The sequence below is a fragment of the Capsella rubella genome, unplaced genomic scaffold (genome assembly GCF_000375325.1).
Source record: "Capsella rubella cultivar Monte Gargano unplaced genomic scaffold, Caprub1_0 scaffold_8, whole genome shotgun sequence".
Classification (NCBI taxonomy): domain Eukaryota; kingdom Viridiplantae; phylum Streptophyta; class Magnoliopsida; order Brassicales; family Brassicaceae; genus Capsella; species Capsella rubella.
In genome coordinates, this window is record NW_006238916.1 from 4,997,848 (window position 1) to 5,014,244 (window position 16,397).

A 16,397-nucleotide genomic window follows, 5' to 3' on the forward strand; every position below is an offset into this window, starting at 1 on the left:
TAAGAATTCATGTTTCGGTCCGACCTATCTCACTTATGTTAGAAACTTTTTGAGACATAAATTAGATAGATTTATATTCTCAAAATTTCTTACTTTTTGTTTTATTCCCGTTAAATCCTAGTATATTTATGTTTACATTGTGTAAATATAATCATATATATATATATATATATTAAACATTCACTAAAAACTATAATCTATTATTTATATATTTGTTAGTATAATCGATAATTAGTAAGTTTTTTTTAACTCTTAATCAATTATCTTTTTTACTTTTATAATGTATAATATAAAAAGACCTTTCATATTCATTTTGGAAAAACTTATTTACATAGGTTTAAATATTAAAATTAAATGATAAAATGGTATAATTAATTTTAAAAATTAAATAATAAAATGAGGTGGATGATGATGTGGCTTAAGGAGAAGAGAGAAAAAGTTAATTTTATATATATAGATTACTAAATGAGTGGCACATAGAGCTTTGGATATGAATGGTGTGAGTCTATTCTCATCTATACTATACCATTTTTTTTTTATTCTCACTACAAAGTTTAAAAAACAGCTCTGGTCCAACACATTAGCCGGTTTGCATCAATATAGACAAAATGATCTTTTATTAATTGAAACCTCACAAGATCATATACTGTTTGCATAATTGCATTAGATGAACATATTTTTTAAAAGCCAAAGATCATAATAAACTTCTTAACGATGTTATTGGTGAACATATGAAAATCTCTTTTCCCTAGGCCCTGAAAACATGAAGAGTTTTCTATGGTTCCAAAATAATTTCCACGAGTTTCTTAAGAGGAGCCATACAATGCTCATCAACCATCAATTGGTACTCCTGCATGTTGTGAAAAAGTGTGCATAGTCATTATACAAAATTTTGCCATCAACTACTTAAGTACATTCCTAAGAAATCAATAGAATCCAGAGAAAAGTCATCACAACTTACAGACATGAAGAGAATAAAATGCTGGAAGCAAGTGTTGAGATGAGCTTCTTCCTTGACATCCACAATTGAAAGAAAGTGAGTACGATAGATGTGTGCATACACATTAAACAACTTCCTCGAAATGCGCTTCACGATATCCTTAAAGTTTGGAGGAAACGGTTCTCCTGAATAGAAAAGACAGAAACAAGCATGTTACAAACTTAAAAACAACATATGATGTCAATTTAAACTATGAATTAACTTTGCAAAATAAGTACCTGATTTCTTTGGAAAGATAGTATCGTTATCGATATGAGTTCCAATCCAGTTCATGACAGACCCAATATACTCAGTGGCTGAACCCATTTTATGTCTTTGTCCAGTATTTACATCTACCCATTGACACTCATATCTGCAAAGTATAAGACCGATAAAGACCATAACTATACTATACTATCAATTCATCATGTACTCAAAAATATCAAGAATGAGAAAGATATTTACCTTCCAGCCTTCATTATTGGGCAAGTGGTGGGTGTGCATAAATTTTCAAAAGTAGCACACAAAAGTCTTACTTGTTTGTAGAAATCCATAGCTAAAAGAAAATTCACAAAAAAAAAAAAAATCAAATTAAGAAGAAATAAATAATCAAGTTTGGATAAGAATAGTTATGGATAATGATTTTTTTCTTAACTGTTCAAGGCCAACCACTCGTTAATGTCTTCACCAGGAGGTAGTTTCACGGCTTCTCTGAGATTGCTACCCTCAATAGTCACTGTTAGGAGCTCACGCATCTGAAAAACATCTTAACTTTTATTACAACTTTAAAACTTTTACAATGTCATTACAGAGCAGTAATGTAATCCCTATTGACCTTGCTTTGGGATAGATGCTCCATCTTCTTTGGTGGAATTGTCCTCTGAACATTGTTCATGTAAGACAAATAACTCTAAACTTAAGAACCAAACATATACAAAGTTATTACTCATACAAAGAACATAGAGGATGATAAAGAAAGGTATTGAATCTTTGCAAGATACCTGCTTTTCAAAACCAATAGATTCATGTCTGCAAATGGATCAAACGATTAAATCTGAAGCTTGCTCAACCTGAAAATCAAAGAAACTATCAAAATCATACTAGTATAACGTAAAATGTTTATCTTACAATATAAGGACTTGAATTCAAACGGAGTCTAATTAACTAACAAATTAAGAGGATTTTCTTTTGCTACTCTATTCATTACTTCAAAATTCAGATTCGAAATTTTACATATAAAAATATGTTAGTATAGGTATTTAGTTTTCAAGGCAAACTTTTATTATTCTTAGATTTCAAGGGTTAATGGATTAGTAAAAGTACCATATGGAAGAGTATTCATCCATCAAATCTCAAGTCAATTCCACAATTTTTTTTGACTGAAGCGATGAATTATTTGAGTGTGAAATGATTTAAGTTCACATTCAATGGCAGATCTAAGTGTGAGAGAAGATCTACCACTAAGGTGATTGAAATAGAAAAAGATGTATTACCTAAGTGATTGAAATAGAAAAAGATAAACAAAGATGAATCAACAGAGAAATGACGGAGATTACGATGATATAAAGATGATACACTCTATTTTCCAATTTCTTAATGTAACTTTTAGATCTACCATTGTTCACAATATTAGAGATACCAGATTTGATTTATTACATAAAAGTGTATATAACACCATTAAAGCATTTGAAACATCGAAAAAATTAGAAAACAAAGAAACGACAGCTATACAAATAATACAAAGTAAATCCGAAATTGGAAGATACGTCTGATTTCAGATATGTTCGATTCTGTGATATTTTTTCTCTAACTTTTAGATCTATCATGACTTACAAAATAAGATCAAATAAATCTGATTCGTAACAAAAACACTGTCTGTAATGTAAATAAGATGATTGTAGTACCTCGACTCGCGAATGAGAACCCTTTCCTCCTTAGACTTACGCAAACTTTTACTCTAGATTACTACCTCTGCTGTCAAGTTATATTTATATTGTAGCCTTGCAGGTCTAGTTACCCTATCTTTATCTAGAACATTGAGCTGTCAAAGAGTTACCACCATATATTTCACCAAGGACCCCACCAACTTTTTCTGGCTTGACTTTTCTCGTGTGTGAAAATCTATCCTATATATGAGATAAAAGTACAACAAATCACAGCCGTCCAATTGTCAAAAATTTGCAAATACACAAATTTACGAGATTACCCACTATATAAAACCCATGCCCCTTGTTCGATCGTTTGATAGTCCAATATATGGACTCACTACTTTTCCTTTTTCACTTTCTTTCTCTCGCACATTCATTCACTCTCCTTTATTTATATATTTTTTATATAAATTTTTTTTTATGCAAGTCTTTATGCGATATATAATGTAAAATTAACATCTCTATAGTGGTCAAGATTATAACATAAACAGTGTGTATGGTATTGATATCTCTGACCTTTTAGTTTCTACATATTTCTTACCTCCATTTCACTGCACAATCTGGTTTTATTCCAACAACAGTCACTAACTTTGTTCCCAAATTTTTAGATATATATAATTGTTACGTAATATATCTATTACTTAACATATTTTAAATAATTATGGGAGAAAAATTCTCGTAAATGCGGACGCGAATCTTTCATTGTTTTTTCATGTATTGACGCATCTTTTTGGGATTTACACTCCTTTTAACACGTGTTCGGCCACTAAGTGGAGACTCTTTCCGCTTCTCAGTTCTCACCTCTACCGAGACGTTCTTCCACCATTGTTATAAGAAACACACCCTCTTTTGTTCTTCATATCTTTACTCAAATGAACTTTATTTGTCCCAGTACTCGTTCATAGGAAGCCTTTATCTCTTCGTGTACCCATGCATGCACCTAACCATCTGCTGTCGCTGATCCCAATTTCCAATCTCTTTCAAGCATCTAGATGACAGAGAAGATGCGTGAACTATGCTTGATACCTATGGATGTTTAAATAGCTCTTCCATCCCCGATTGAATCTATTGAACACCACATAGTTGATTATTTCTGCGTCTACAAAGTTTATTTTCAGGGGGGGGGGGTGAATTATATTTTCCTCTTCCCGAAGTTCTATTTCGTTTTTGCATCTTCACAAGATTGCACTTTCTCAGTTACCCCAAATTTTCTCTGAGAAATATAGACTTTGCCTACCATCGAAGCTGAAGTGGGTTACACGCTCTCTATACGACCAAAATCTTTGAACTTTTTTATATTAAGGCCACATGTCATAGTTCCAAAATTTTATCCTCTTACCCTAATGTTGATTGAATAGTCGTGTCGGGGTTGCCAACTCGCGATGATAACTGGCACTGCTATTGGTTCCTGATAAAGTTCTCTCCCACTTCGCTCAATGGACTGGCTTCCTTGCTTCCTCTGGAGTGGAGATTGAGCACATGTTTGATCTTTCAATCTTTATCTCGCTTATTTATTAATTTGCTTTATCGTATAATTTTTATTTATTCCGGTTCTTTAGAACGACCTAGCCGCTCTATTCTTGCTGATGACTTTATCAGATTCTTTTCTAGATTGTTCGACATCGAACATTATTGGAATTCTATTATTATCAATCATATTCACCAAGCATGTGAAATTTTTAGGACTGAGGAAAAGAGGTCTGAGTCCCCATCCCTACAATTCACAAGAAGAAAGTCATGGAAAAGACCTTTCGAGGGCGGATTTCTACAAATTTTCAGGAGAAAAAGAAACTCTTCTCTTTATCCCTGAGATGACCTGCTGCAAGGTTCTATTGGTGGATGATGGGTCCAGAGACAGCTTTAAATAAGTGTCTGAACTTCCCCCACCCAACCTTGATGTTACTCAAACCCAAAGCGGTGGTCTTCATGAATCCCTAAGCATAGGCATAGAAAGAAAAATTCCTTAATCGACTTATCCTTTTAGTGTGATAAGAGAAAAGAATTGAGAAAAAATGCCACACTGTCCTGTCATAGGTCCTTTCACTATACTTCTTCCAATTGATATGAATTTTGATCAAAGCCAGTACACGATCGTTCCTCTTGCCCACACTGTTTGCAGCTGGATTAACCCATAACCGTTTTGAGTTTTAATTCTCGAAATTTCTTTGGAGATGTTACGAAGGGATGCTTGACGAGTTTCTGGTTTTTAGCAAAAGCTTGCTACTCCTCTTCTACTTACATCGAACTGTTGGCTATGAACAAGGCATCTTGTTCTGTTGCAGGTCGATTAACAATGAGTTCCTCTCGTAACCTAGATTCGGGCCACAATCCTTTTTTTGTAAGGTGGATAAGGCATCAACTTCGTTATTCATGGAATTGTAGCTAAGAGTTCCTTAAATTTTCCAATATGACTCTGGAAAGGTTCCTGCTATGACTAAGTTAGGTTCCCAGGTCACTACCGGATCTTCCTTGTGTAATGAGCATTGATTACTACATGAATAACATGGATGACATGTCCTTAAAGTTGTTGATTGATTCTAGATCTAACTACGTGAACCATAACAAGGCAAGTCTGAATAGGTTTTCCGAGAAAATCTTGCAATATCCCACATCCTCCTCATGGGGCTCCAAATTAGTTCGTCATGCAACATTTTAAACAGTTGTGAGATGACTCTTCGTATCAACTTTTCCATCATAAGTGGAAATGTTCACCCTGCGAGTGTCCCTTATCCAAAGATTTGAGATTTTTGGTACGAAAGGAGACCTCATGGTTTCTGCTATTACTTTATAAATGTAGGATGCACATCTGGTCACCTGGTGCACCTTCGACTTGATTTCCTTCAGGTGGAGATGTATCTTATCAAGATCGGATGCACGCTTTGGATCAGCTCCATTTTTATGTGTCCCGAATATCGAGAACCCGAGCCCACGATCTGTCCGGCCGAGGTCACCGTCCGTCCGTCCGCATTAATCAAAGAGCGACTTACCAAGGGTTAACAATTCGACTTCTAGGCATCATTGGACAACCAAGGAACATCAAGAGGAGCAACGCGAGGTCATCTCATGGACATCGTTACCGATCATCCATCCAACAAGCAAAACTTCAACCTTTCTCACCGAAGGTCCATAGAACGCATCACCATCGAAGGACCATCGAGTGCAACCAGCTTTGGGAAGCTTGATACGTGTGTCTTCACCACCACGCTCGAGTGTAGAACCAAAAGACTTTTAGGGATGTCTTCACTCGAGCGTGGTGGTGAAGACACACGTATCAAGCTTCCCAGAGCTGGTTGCATTCGATGGTCCTTTGATGGTGATGCGCTCCATGGACCTTCGGTGAGAAAGTTTGAAGCTTGGCTTGTTGGATGGATGATCGGTGAAGATGTGCATGAGATGACCTCGCCTTGCTCCTCTTGATGTTCCTTGATTGTCTAATGATGCCTTGAAGTCAAATTGTTAACCCCGGGTAAGTCGCTCTTTGATGGATGCGGACGGATGGACGGTGACCTTGGCCGGACGGATCGTGGCATCGGGTTGTCGATTTCCATGGACACATCAATTTGGGTCATCTCTGGCAAACCATCCATTAGATCCGACATCCTTACACTTCTTTGATTAGAAGAGGGGTTTCCCTATTATAAGCTGTTACTGGAGGATGATTGGTCGCTTCTGTTCCATTTGTTGCATTGCTTACTGCCACTGAATTGTCAATTTTAGTGGAAATTGTTGAATAATTGTCGTTGAGGGTACTCGAAGTGGCTTGAAGATTAGTCATTTCCTCATGATTTGCAATGATATTGCCTCTCAAGTTGGTTACTGTATCCGTGAGTGCTTGAACCGAGGATGTGAAAATTAAATCAAAGAACTTTTCGCGGGGTAATTCTTAGACTTTCGTCCCCATAGACAGTATCAAATTGTGCGACTCAAATCCCACACCCTTGACTATGAGTGGTGAAGGACTAAATTTATTTCTGAAACAAAATACAAAGAATTTAACACGGGAAACCTTATGAGAAAGACAAAGAAATTGCTAAAGGAAATCTGTATTTTAAAAAATATATTAACCTATATTTATACTCATAATGGTGTTTAATACAAAACAAATACAATTAAACTCTAGTTAATGAATTTATTTTGATTCTACATTAATTACGTAATGGTTTCCTTTAATTCAAATTATTCCTCTTTAAATGTCTTTTTTAATTCTCGTTCCAAGATTATGTACTTTTCTCCGTGCTGGCTAATACTTCTTTCTTTCATCATGTTATTCTCCTTCTCGGTTGATCAATCGATCTCGCTGATTTCTTTTCATCTCGTGGAGTACGCTTCATGTTCTTCTAATAATGGTCCTTCAAGGTAAAGCTCATACCCAAATAAGGAGGGGGTTTTGGCCCCAAAAATAAGTATTACAAAAAATGTTTAGTGAGGCAAATTGTAACGCCCGTCTCCGGTTGTTCTTGGATGGTATATGTGTAAGTTTATCGAAGGATTTGTCTATGGTCGAGAAAATGTTGATGTAATCGAAGGTTATTAAGAAGATTGGAATGGACAGTTGGGAATCCGAATGTTCGGTGAGGAATGAAGTATTGTTCGGTTGGTTCGGACAAGATGGGTCTTTCGGACAGGTTTTGTCGGAAGATTATCTATTATGCGGATTTATCGGACATTTGTCTGGTTCAGACAGTTTTGGTTGAGACTCTATCGATGGAATGTTAGTCCGTGGGCTTTCTATCGGCCCAAACTCGTCAGGCCGCGAGTGGTGTTTCGGAAGATCGATAGAAAATGATATTATTCGACAAAGTGTTGGAATATGCAAATATTCTCAAGAGAAATATCGGAGGATCGACTGTTTACTCGATAGTATAAAAGAATGATCGAGAGAGCTAGGGTTTTTCATGCATTATCTTGCATTATGAGCGCCGTCAAGGCAGTGATCGAGAAAGAAGAGAAAAAGAGTGAGAGTTATTGAGAGTATTGTTATGATGATCGAGATCTTGTATTCATGGATCGAGATCAACGATTATGGCAGATGACGAATCCGGTGGAACGTATGCAATCGATTAGGTTGACAAAATGATCGGGTTAATGAGAATTAATGGTCCATTTTCGAGTATGTGTCTAGAAGTATCGACAAAGGGCGAGTAAGTTCGGGCAAGAACGAGTTGATGATCGATTGTATCGAGGATTCGCGAGTGATCGCATCGAGAGAAGTGACGATCGGTCGGTTATATGCTAACGAAGGATCGATCGAAGTGTTCATGGGTACGATTACCGAGAGATTTCGAGGGAGACTGATGGTTATCGAGTTATTATGTGTTAGGGGTCGAGAATCGATAGCGGTTGTCGATGGATGGATCTGTTTGACGGATCGAGGGTGATTGGCGAGCACTCGGTGTTACCGAGTGTCGAACGTAGCAAGTGGCGGAGAAGAATATCCGCGGCTGGACGGATCAAGCATCCAGCCCATCTCTTATTGTTTACTCTGTCACTTGGGGATGGTTGGTTGTGTGACTAAGAAACAATAAGGGATGGTCATCAGTGAAATAAGGAGACGTGTTCGGTAGTGCGAGAATGGAGTCCTGAAAGCTGGATCGTTAGCAAGTGATACAGATGGATGGTGTTCGATTCAGAGACTCCGAATCTATAAGTTACACATGGAGGTAAAATGTGTTCATGTTATTGATTGTATGGAGTTATGTTCGTTACAAATGTGTTTAAAATGGTTTATGCATGTTTTTAAGTATATTTTTGTTAAGTTGATTTCTCGTCGGAAGTCTCGCCAGAATGTTTTCTCCGGTAGATTTTTAGTTTTCGGGTTAGGGTCTTTCAAGTTGGTATCAGAGCGCGGTCGCTTCTAGGAAAGTTCTCTAATGGAAAGAGATAAGTCTAGTTCGATTAGTGCGGGAATGTTATGGAAAAGCGATGGAAAAAGTTGAAAGTGCTATGGAAAGGCATTAACGGGTCGATGTTTGTATTCGGTCCAGAGGTGATCAAGTAAGAATCGGATGAGGGATTTCGAGAATGAAGTGTATACGGCCAGTAGCATGTTTCAGATATTGGTGAAGTGATCGAGAGTCACTAAGACGGTGTACTGAATCGGTCAAGTCATTGGGAATGAATGATCGACGTCATTGTAATGGCTTAGGAGGAAAGAAAAGGGATCATTGTCGGTTATGGAAGACTAAGGGTTTCTCAAATGAACTAATTAAGATGGTAAGAAAAGCTAAGTGGAAGAAGCGAGTGGCTTCAAAATAAAGAGTAACTCGGTCGAGGTATGGCCGAGAGTTGTTGATATTAAAGGTTTGTTTGGTAAGGGATTAGCGAAGGTGAAGTAATTTGCTGTGAATGTTTAGATATTGATCTAACATTCTAGTAAGGGTCGATAAAGAAGATCTATGGTAAGTTATTGGAGCTAAGTGAATTTTGGATCAAAGGTTCTGAGGGGAATCAAATAGGTTGAAGGTAGCCGGAAGAAATGAATATGTTCCTGTGAAGTTCACGCGATGGTAAGGGGATATCATTGTCTGTGATATACAAAGAGGAAGCTCAGGAAATTGGATCCCGAGAAATAAGTGAGAACTTGTATTTCCGGGGACCGAGCTGTTGCTATTGGAGGTTTCAGTAATGTTCAGTAAAGATTGGATAGCCGAGAAGTGTTTATGCATCAAGAAGTGGCTAGATGGGAGTCTAGTGCATCCGGTAAGAGTATGTGCAAGAGCTGCCAAGTTGGAGCGAAGTTTCTAAGTGCTAAAATGGAAAGTCTGTGGTGAATTAATGACGGCTATGGAATGTGGGAAGTAAATCAAATCTGTTGTGAAGGTCGATCATGGTGCGGTAAAGTTGGAGGCAGTTCCATTCTTCGGAAGTAATCGACGAGATTTGATTAGATGAATATCTAGCATCTCGGATTGAAATTTGGACAAGTATGGTCGGTAATGGAAACCGTTATGATCGGTGGAAAGTTGAGATAGCTGAGAGAGTATTCTAAAAAGTGAGTTACTGCCATGTGCGGATGTTGACGATCGACGGTACTAACGCTATCGTTGGCTGGTATTATCGTGGTACGTTAGACCATCTACAATGGTTTTTGCTATTTTTACCTCTGTAATAGAGGAACTCTATAATATAGATGACTTTTGCTCCAATGGTTTCCTCTATTTTTTCCTCTATAATAGAATATTCCAAAAAGATTCTTTTTAAATTTTAATATTAACACCATCTATTTATTAAAATTGCAAATTGACCCATTTACTTTAACTTCTATAAAATTTTAATAAAATAGTTACTTTTATTTAAATTAAAAATTTATTATAAAAACATCATATTATGTATTTTTTGTTTAAAAGTACATTATATTATATAAAAACAATAAGATACAAGATGATATTTTATTATTATATATAATAAGATAAAATAAAATCTTTTTTTTTCCTTAAATAAAAATAAAATCTATTATTATATATATTTATAAGATTTTATATAATTTACTTTTGCAGATGGTAATCTCAAATTTTAGAATATATATTTATATTATAACCTCTAAAATATTTTATATTATTAGTTATTAAATTTATTTATTTTATTTATTTGTTCATAAATAAAAATAAGTTTAAGATTAAAAGGACTACTTTGCAATAAAATAGTTCACGTCTATTTATAGAGGAAAAATAGAGTTCCTCTATATATAGAGATAAAAATAGCAATCTCTATAATAAAGGTGGATATAGAGGTGGGTTGGAGCAAAAAATTGCTATAAAATAGAGTTTAGAGACAAAAATAGAGGTGCGTTGGAGAAGCTCTTAGCAATGCGATGGTGAGTACTCCGGCGAATAGTTGTCGGTCCGTTGGATGGTATGATGACTATCGGCAGTCGGTGACTGGTAGAGCGTGTTGCTTGGTTCCAAGAATCGGATTGGGATCAAGTCTGACCCAAGAAGTTATTTCAAGTAACAAGTCCAAGATTTCACAAGAGGAAATGGAAATCCGTAAATGATTATCTAAGGCAATGGGTTGCCGGGAATGTGGGGTAAAGGAGACTTCACTCAAGGTGTCCGAGATGTTTAGATGGTTATCTTACATCCTCGGAAAAGTCAGAAATGATTGTGGTGGTCTAAAGAAAGTGCAAGGATTCTTTTGGAAAAGGAAAACCGGAAGTTAAGTTTACGTGATGAAGTTGGAAGTGGAGCATGTGTAGGCTAAGGACAAGCCGGAAATGAAGAATGACTAGCTTCACCGGAGGTGACCGGAGGTGAGCTATTGTAGTCGGAGTTGTTTTCTTTCCATAGATTTGATTGGTCTTGAGAACTTTTCATAGGTTAAGTGCTATCGCGGTAATGTCTTGATAATTTATCGATGGTGGTTCCGATAATTATCTTGATGGTATGTTTTGACTTGCATGATTGACTCATGAGATCGATAGTATGTTTGGATTTCTAGATTGAGCCTAGTGACTTCATGACCGTGGCCTCTAGAATCATTCTCATTACTTAGACTTAGTGATGTTGCTTGCTAGCTATGGTTTATGTTTATTGCGATAATGTTCCGGTGGATACTCGATGGTGGTTCCGATATTCATCTTGACGATTTGTTATGTTATAAAATGGCAAGCATCCTTGATTAGTTAGATCAATTGTTAGATTACAATAGGGAAAATGTCAAGAAGAATTTGTTGAAATAGGAAATTAGTTAAGTGTGAAAGCTTAAGTGTTTTGTTGGTGAGCTTTGAAGGTACGTGGTTTCATAAGTTGATGTGTTCTTTGTGTACATGCGTGTGCTAAGGAACATTTATGTAAGTGTACTTGGGGACTTGCGAGTCTGCCGATGCACAATGTTATGGTAGTCACGGGGACTTACGAGTTTCCTTGATGAGATTGTTGGGCCATTAGTACTTGCCAAGGTAGTAGCCACAATACGTGAAAGTTCTGAGAGAATGTTGAGAGTGTTATGGTTGATCAAGTTTGATTACCAAGTATTGAAACGTAAGCGGCTTTGAGAGCTAAGAGATGAGCGAGGTATAAGTAGGTTGAAGGTCTAGATTGTTGATCTAGTCGATCCGATAGTTTAAGGAAAGACTGCTCGGAAGGCTTTAGATAATCATTCTTGACGAATCACGTGGTGGAAATAAGTGGAGTTTTCCATTACATGTAATATTATCATGGTTTGTGAATCGAAAAAATTCACCAAGGTTTGAATGTTGGATCGCTTACGGGAATTTGGGCAGTTCTCTGAGGCGTGTTAACAAGTAATCGGTAAGGACCGGAAGCTTTGGCCAAGGTTTGGATGTAATGCCGAATGTTATGCAAATCATAAGTGATTGAAAGGTAGATAAGAATTGGTTGATCCGTAAATGTTGGTTAAGCTCATGAAGAGATCGGAAGAAATGAATATTGGCATCAAGATCATGCAAGGGTTCATTAGGAGCAAAAGTCCGGAAAGGTGTAAGGATCGTGGGGTATCCGGGATTGTGCATGGAAAGCAAGACAAGTAGTAAGTTCTAGAAGTATTGGGAAGTTCCGGAAAATTCTTGAAAGGTTTAAGGTTAAGTGCAGATGGTTATGGCTTTGAAGAAATCAGTAAGTACTAGAGTCATGGTGGAAGTATCGGGTCGTAAGTGTTGGTCCGATTAAATATTTGGTGTTAAGGTAAATGTTGCCATGGGAGCTCGAAAAGTTTCTAAGGCGTATTTATGAAGCAAAATGTTGTTCGGAGATCAAGAGTGGGATTGATCGAAGGTTGGTTGTTTTGGCTCATGAAGTGTCGAGCGTGGTAAAGTCCGACAAAGGTAGGTTAAACATGATGTATTCGGGAAGGATGCATGATGGTTAAAGTGTTGAGCATTTGGAAATGTTTAATAGGATGGTTAAGTATGCAGAGAAGTTTAAATTCTCCCATGACGGGTCAGAAATGTTATACATAGTGAAGGTCTATCGACCGAGAGAAGGTCAAAAAGGAGTGCATATTACTTTGCGAGTATGTTGGCAAGCAGATTGCTGGATTGAAAGTGTCTCCGAATAGTCATGTTTGGTTGGTAAGTGTAAGAAAAGTAAGACCTTGTCTGGCGAGGACTTGTGCGAATGTTCAGCTCAAATCTTTGCGAAGTCAAGGAATTTGTGGAGAAAGTTCGAGAAGGACTAAGGTTCAAGGCAAAGATCAAGCCGTGGAGTGGTTCTGGCCGAGAAAAAGTTTCGGGAATCGAGTAAGTTAAGGAAGTGAGCATAAAGAAAGGTATATCGGATGCAAAAAAACAAAATTTGCATTACGGCATTGATGAAGGAATGATGGCACAAGTTATTGATTAAGTTATTGGAAAGCTCGAGTATTGGAATGGAATTCGACAATAGAGAAATTCGAGGACGAATTTATTTAGAGGTGGGGGAGAGCTGTAACGCCCGTCTCCGGCTTTTCTTGGATGGTATAAGGTAGCCTATTGTCGAGTATATGTGTAAGTTTATCGAAGGATTTGTCTATGGTCGGGAAAATGTTGATGTACTCGAAGGTTATCGAGAAGATCGGTATGGACAGTTGGGAATCCGAATGGTCGGTGAGGAATGAAGTATTGTTCGGTTGGTTCGGACAAGATGGGTCTTTCGGACATGTTTTGTTGGAAGATTATCTATTATGCGGATTTATCGGACATTTGTTTGGTTCGGACAGTTTTGGTCGAGACTCTATCGATGGAATGTTAGTCCGTGGGCTTTCAATCGGCCCAAACTCGTCAGGCCGCGAGTGGTGTTTCGGAAGATCGATAGAAAAGGATATTATTCGACAAAGTGTTGGAATATGCAAATATTCTCGAGAGAATATCGGAGGATCGACTGTTTACTCGAAAGTATAAAAGAATGATCGAGAGAGCTAGGGTTTTTCATGCATTATCTTGCATTATGAGCGCTGTCAAGGTAGTGATCGAGAAAGAAGAGAAAAAGAGTGAAAGTTATTGAGAGTATTGTTATGATGATCGAGATCTTGTATTCATAGATCGAGATCAACGATTATGGCGGATGACGAATCCGGTGGAACGTATGCAATCGTTTAGGTTGACAAATTGATCGGGTTAATGAGAAGTAATGGTCGATGTTCGAGTATGTGTCGGGAAGCATCGACAAAGGGCGAGTAAGTTCGGGCAAGATCGAGTGGATGATCAATTGTATCGAGGATTCGCGAGTGATCGCATCGAGAGAAGTGATGATCGGTCGGTTATATGCTAAAGAAGGATAGATGGAAGTGTTCATGGGTACGATTACCGAGAGATCTCGAGGGAGATTGATGGTTATCGAGTTATTATGTGTTAATGGTCGAGAATCGATAGTGGTTGTCGATGGATGGATCTGTTCGACGGATCGAAGGTGATTGGCGAGCACTCGGTGTTACCAAGTGTCAAACGTAGCAAGTGGCAGAGAGAATGTCCGCGGCTGGACGGATCAAGCATCCAGCCCTTCTTTTATTGTTTACTCTATCACATGGGGATGGTTGGTTGTGTGACTAAGAAACAATAAGGGATGGTCATCAATGAAATAAGGAGACCTGTTCGGTAGTGAGAGAATGGAGTCCTGAAGGCTGGATCGTTAGCAAGTGATACATATGGATGATGTTCGATTCAGAGACTCCGAATCTATAAGGTACACATGGAGGGAAATGTGTTCATGTCATTGATTGTATGGAGTTATGTTCGTTAAATGTGTTTAAAATGGTTTAAGCATGTTTTAAAGTATATTTTTGTTAAGTTGATTTCTCGTCGGAAGTCTCGCCAGAATGTTTTCTCCGGTAGATTTTTAGTTTTCGGGTTAGGGTCTTTCAAGTTGGTATCAGAGCGCGGTCGCTTCTGGGACAGTTCTCTAATGGAAAGAGATAAGTCTAGTTCGATTAGTGCGGGAATGTTATGGAAAAGCGATGAAAAAGTTGAAAGTGCTATGGAAAGGCATTAACGGGTCGATGTTTGTATTCGGTCCAGAGGTGATCAAGTAAGAATCGGATGCGGGATTTCAAGAATGAAGTGTATACGGCCAGTAGCATGTTTCAGATATTGGTGAAGTGATGGATGGATCGAGAGTCACTAAGACGGTGTACTGAATCGGTCAAGTCATTGGGAATGACTGATCGACGTCATTGTAATGGCTAAGGTGGAAAGAAAAGGGATCATTGTCGGTTATGGAAGACTAAGGGTTTCTCAAATGAACTGATTAAGATGGTAAGAAAAGCTAAGCGGAAGAAGTGAGTGGCTTCCAAATAAAGAGTAAGTCGGTCGAGGTATGGCCGAGAGTTGTTGATACTAAAGGTTTGTTTGGTAAGGGATTAGCGAAGGTGAAGTAATCGGCTATGAATGTTTAGATTTTGATCTAACATTCTAGTAAGGGTCGGTAAAGAAGATCGATGGTAAGTTATTGGAGCTAAGTGAAGTTTTGATCAAAGGTTCTGAGGAGAAGCAAATAGGTTGAAGGTAGCCGGAAGAAACGAATATGTTCCTGTGAAGTTCACGCATTGGTAAGGGGATATCAATGTCTGTGATATACAAAGAGGAAGCTCAGGAAATTGGATCCCGAGAAATAAGTGAGAACTTGTATTTCCCGGGACCGAGCTGTTGCTATTGGAGGTTTCAGTAATGTTCAGTAAAGATTGGATAGCCGAGAAGTGTTTATGCATCAAGAAGTGGCTAGATGGGAGTCTAGTGCATCCGGTAAGAGTATGTGCAAGAGCTGCCAAGTTGGAGCGAAGTTTCTAAGTGCTAAAATGGAAAGTCTGTGGTGAATTAATGACGGCTATGGAATGTGGGAAGTAAATCAAATCTGTTGTGAAGGTCGATCATGGTGCGGTAAAGTTGGAGGCAGTTCCATTCTTCGGAAGTAATCGACGAGATTTGATTAGATGAATATCTAGCATCTCGGATTGAAATTTGGACAAGTATGGTCGGTAATGGAAACCGTTATGATCGGTGGAAAGTTGAGATAGCTGAGAGAGTATTCTAAAAAGTGAGTTACTGCCATGTGCGGATGTTGACGATCGACGGTACTAACGCTATCGTTGGCTGGTATTATCGTGGTACGTTAGACCATCTACAATGGTTTTTGCTATTTTTACCTCTGTAATAGAGGAACTCTATAATATAGATGACTTTTGCTCCAATGGTTTCCTCTATTTTTTCCTCTATAATAGAATATTCCAAAAAGATTCTTTTTAAATTTTAATATTAACACCATCTATTTATAAAAGTTGCAAATTAACCCATTTACTTTAACTTTTATAAAATTTTAATAAAATAATTACTTTTATTTAAATTAAACATTTATTATAAAAACATCATATTATGTATTTTTTGTTTAAAAGTACATTATATTATATAAAAACAATAAGATACAAGATGATATTTTATTATTATATATAATAAGATAAAATAAAATCTTTTTTTTTCCTTAAATAAAAATAAAATCTATTATTATATATATTTATAAGATTTTATATAATTTACTTTTGCAGATGGTAATCTCAAATTTTAGAAT

The 16,397-nt window shown here is 37.3% G+C and overlaps 1 protein-coding gene across 5 annotated transcripts; it reads right to left on the reverse strand.

The window, feature by feature from the left end:
* Positions 1-598: 598 nt before the first annotated feature.
* LOC17875318 (putative MOB kinase activator-like 2B) lies at positions 599-2,984 on the reverse strand. Of its 5 annotated transcripts, none has more exons than XM_023787798.1 (8): positions 2,884-2,984; positions 1,981-2,049; positions 1,815-1,859; positions 1,635-1,734; positions 1,445-1,535; positions 1,219-1,352; positions 962-1,125; positions 599-850 (listed from the first exon to the last, which is right to left on the reverse strand). In XM_023787798.1, the coding sequence occupies exons 3-8, from the start codon at positions 1,836-1,838 to the stop codon at positions 776-778; spliced, it is 588 nt and encodes a 195-aa protein (XP_023643566.1). In that variant the 5' UTR covers positions 1,839-1,859; positions 1,981-2,049; positions 2,884-2,984; the 3' UTR covers positions 599-775. The 5 variants fall into 5 exon arrangements, with proteins under 5 accessions (XP_023643566.1, XP_006281956.2, XP_023643557.1 ...); XM_006281894.2 differs by having other exon boundaries at positions 1,815-1,889; XM_023787789.1 differs by having other exon boundaries at positions 1,815-1,894.
* Positions 2,985-16,397: the final 13,413 nt, after the last annotated feature.

Excerpts from the sequence above, each read along its gene's own strand:
- LOC17875318 (XM_006281894.2), bottom strand. The coding sequence starts at position 1,874 with ATGAACAATGTTCAGAGGACAATTCCACCAAAGAAGATGGAGCATCTA. Across the intron at positions 1,735-1,814 it reads AGCATCTATCCCAAAGCAAG|ATGCGTGAGCTCCTAACAGT; the intron begins GTCAATAGGGAT and ends GATGTTTTTCAG. Across the intron at positions 1,536-1,634 it reads CGAGTGGTTGGCCTTGAACA|CTATGGATTTCTACAAACAA; the intron begins GTTAAGAAAAAA and ends ATTTTCTTTTAG.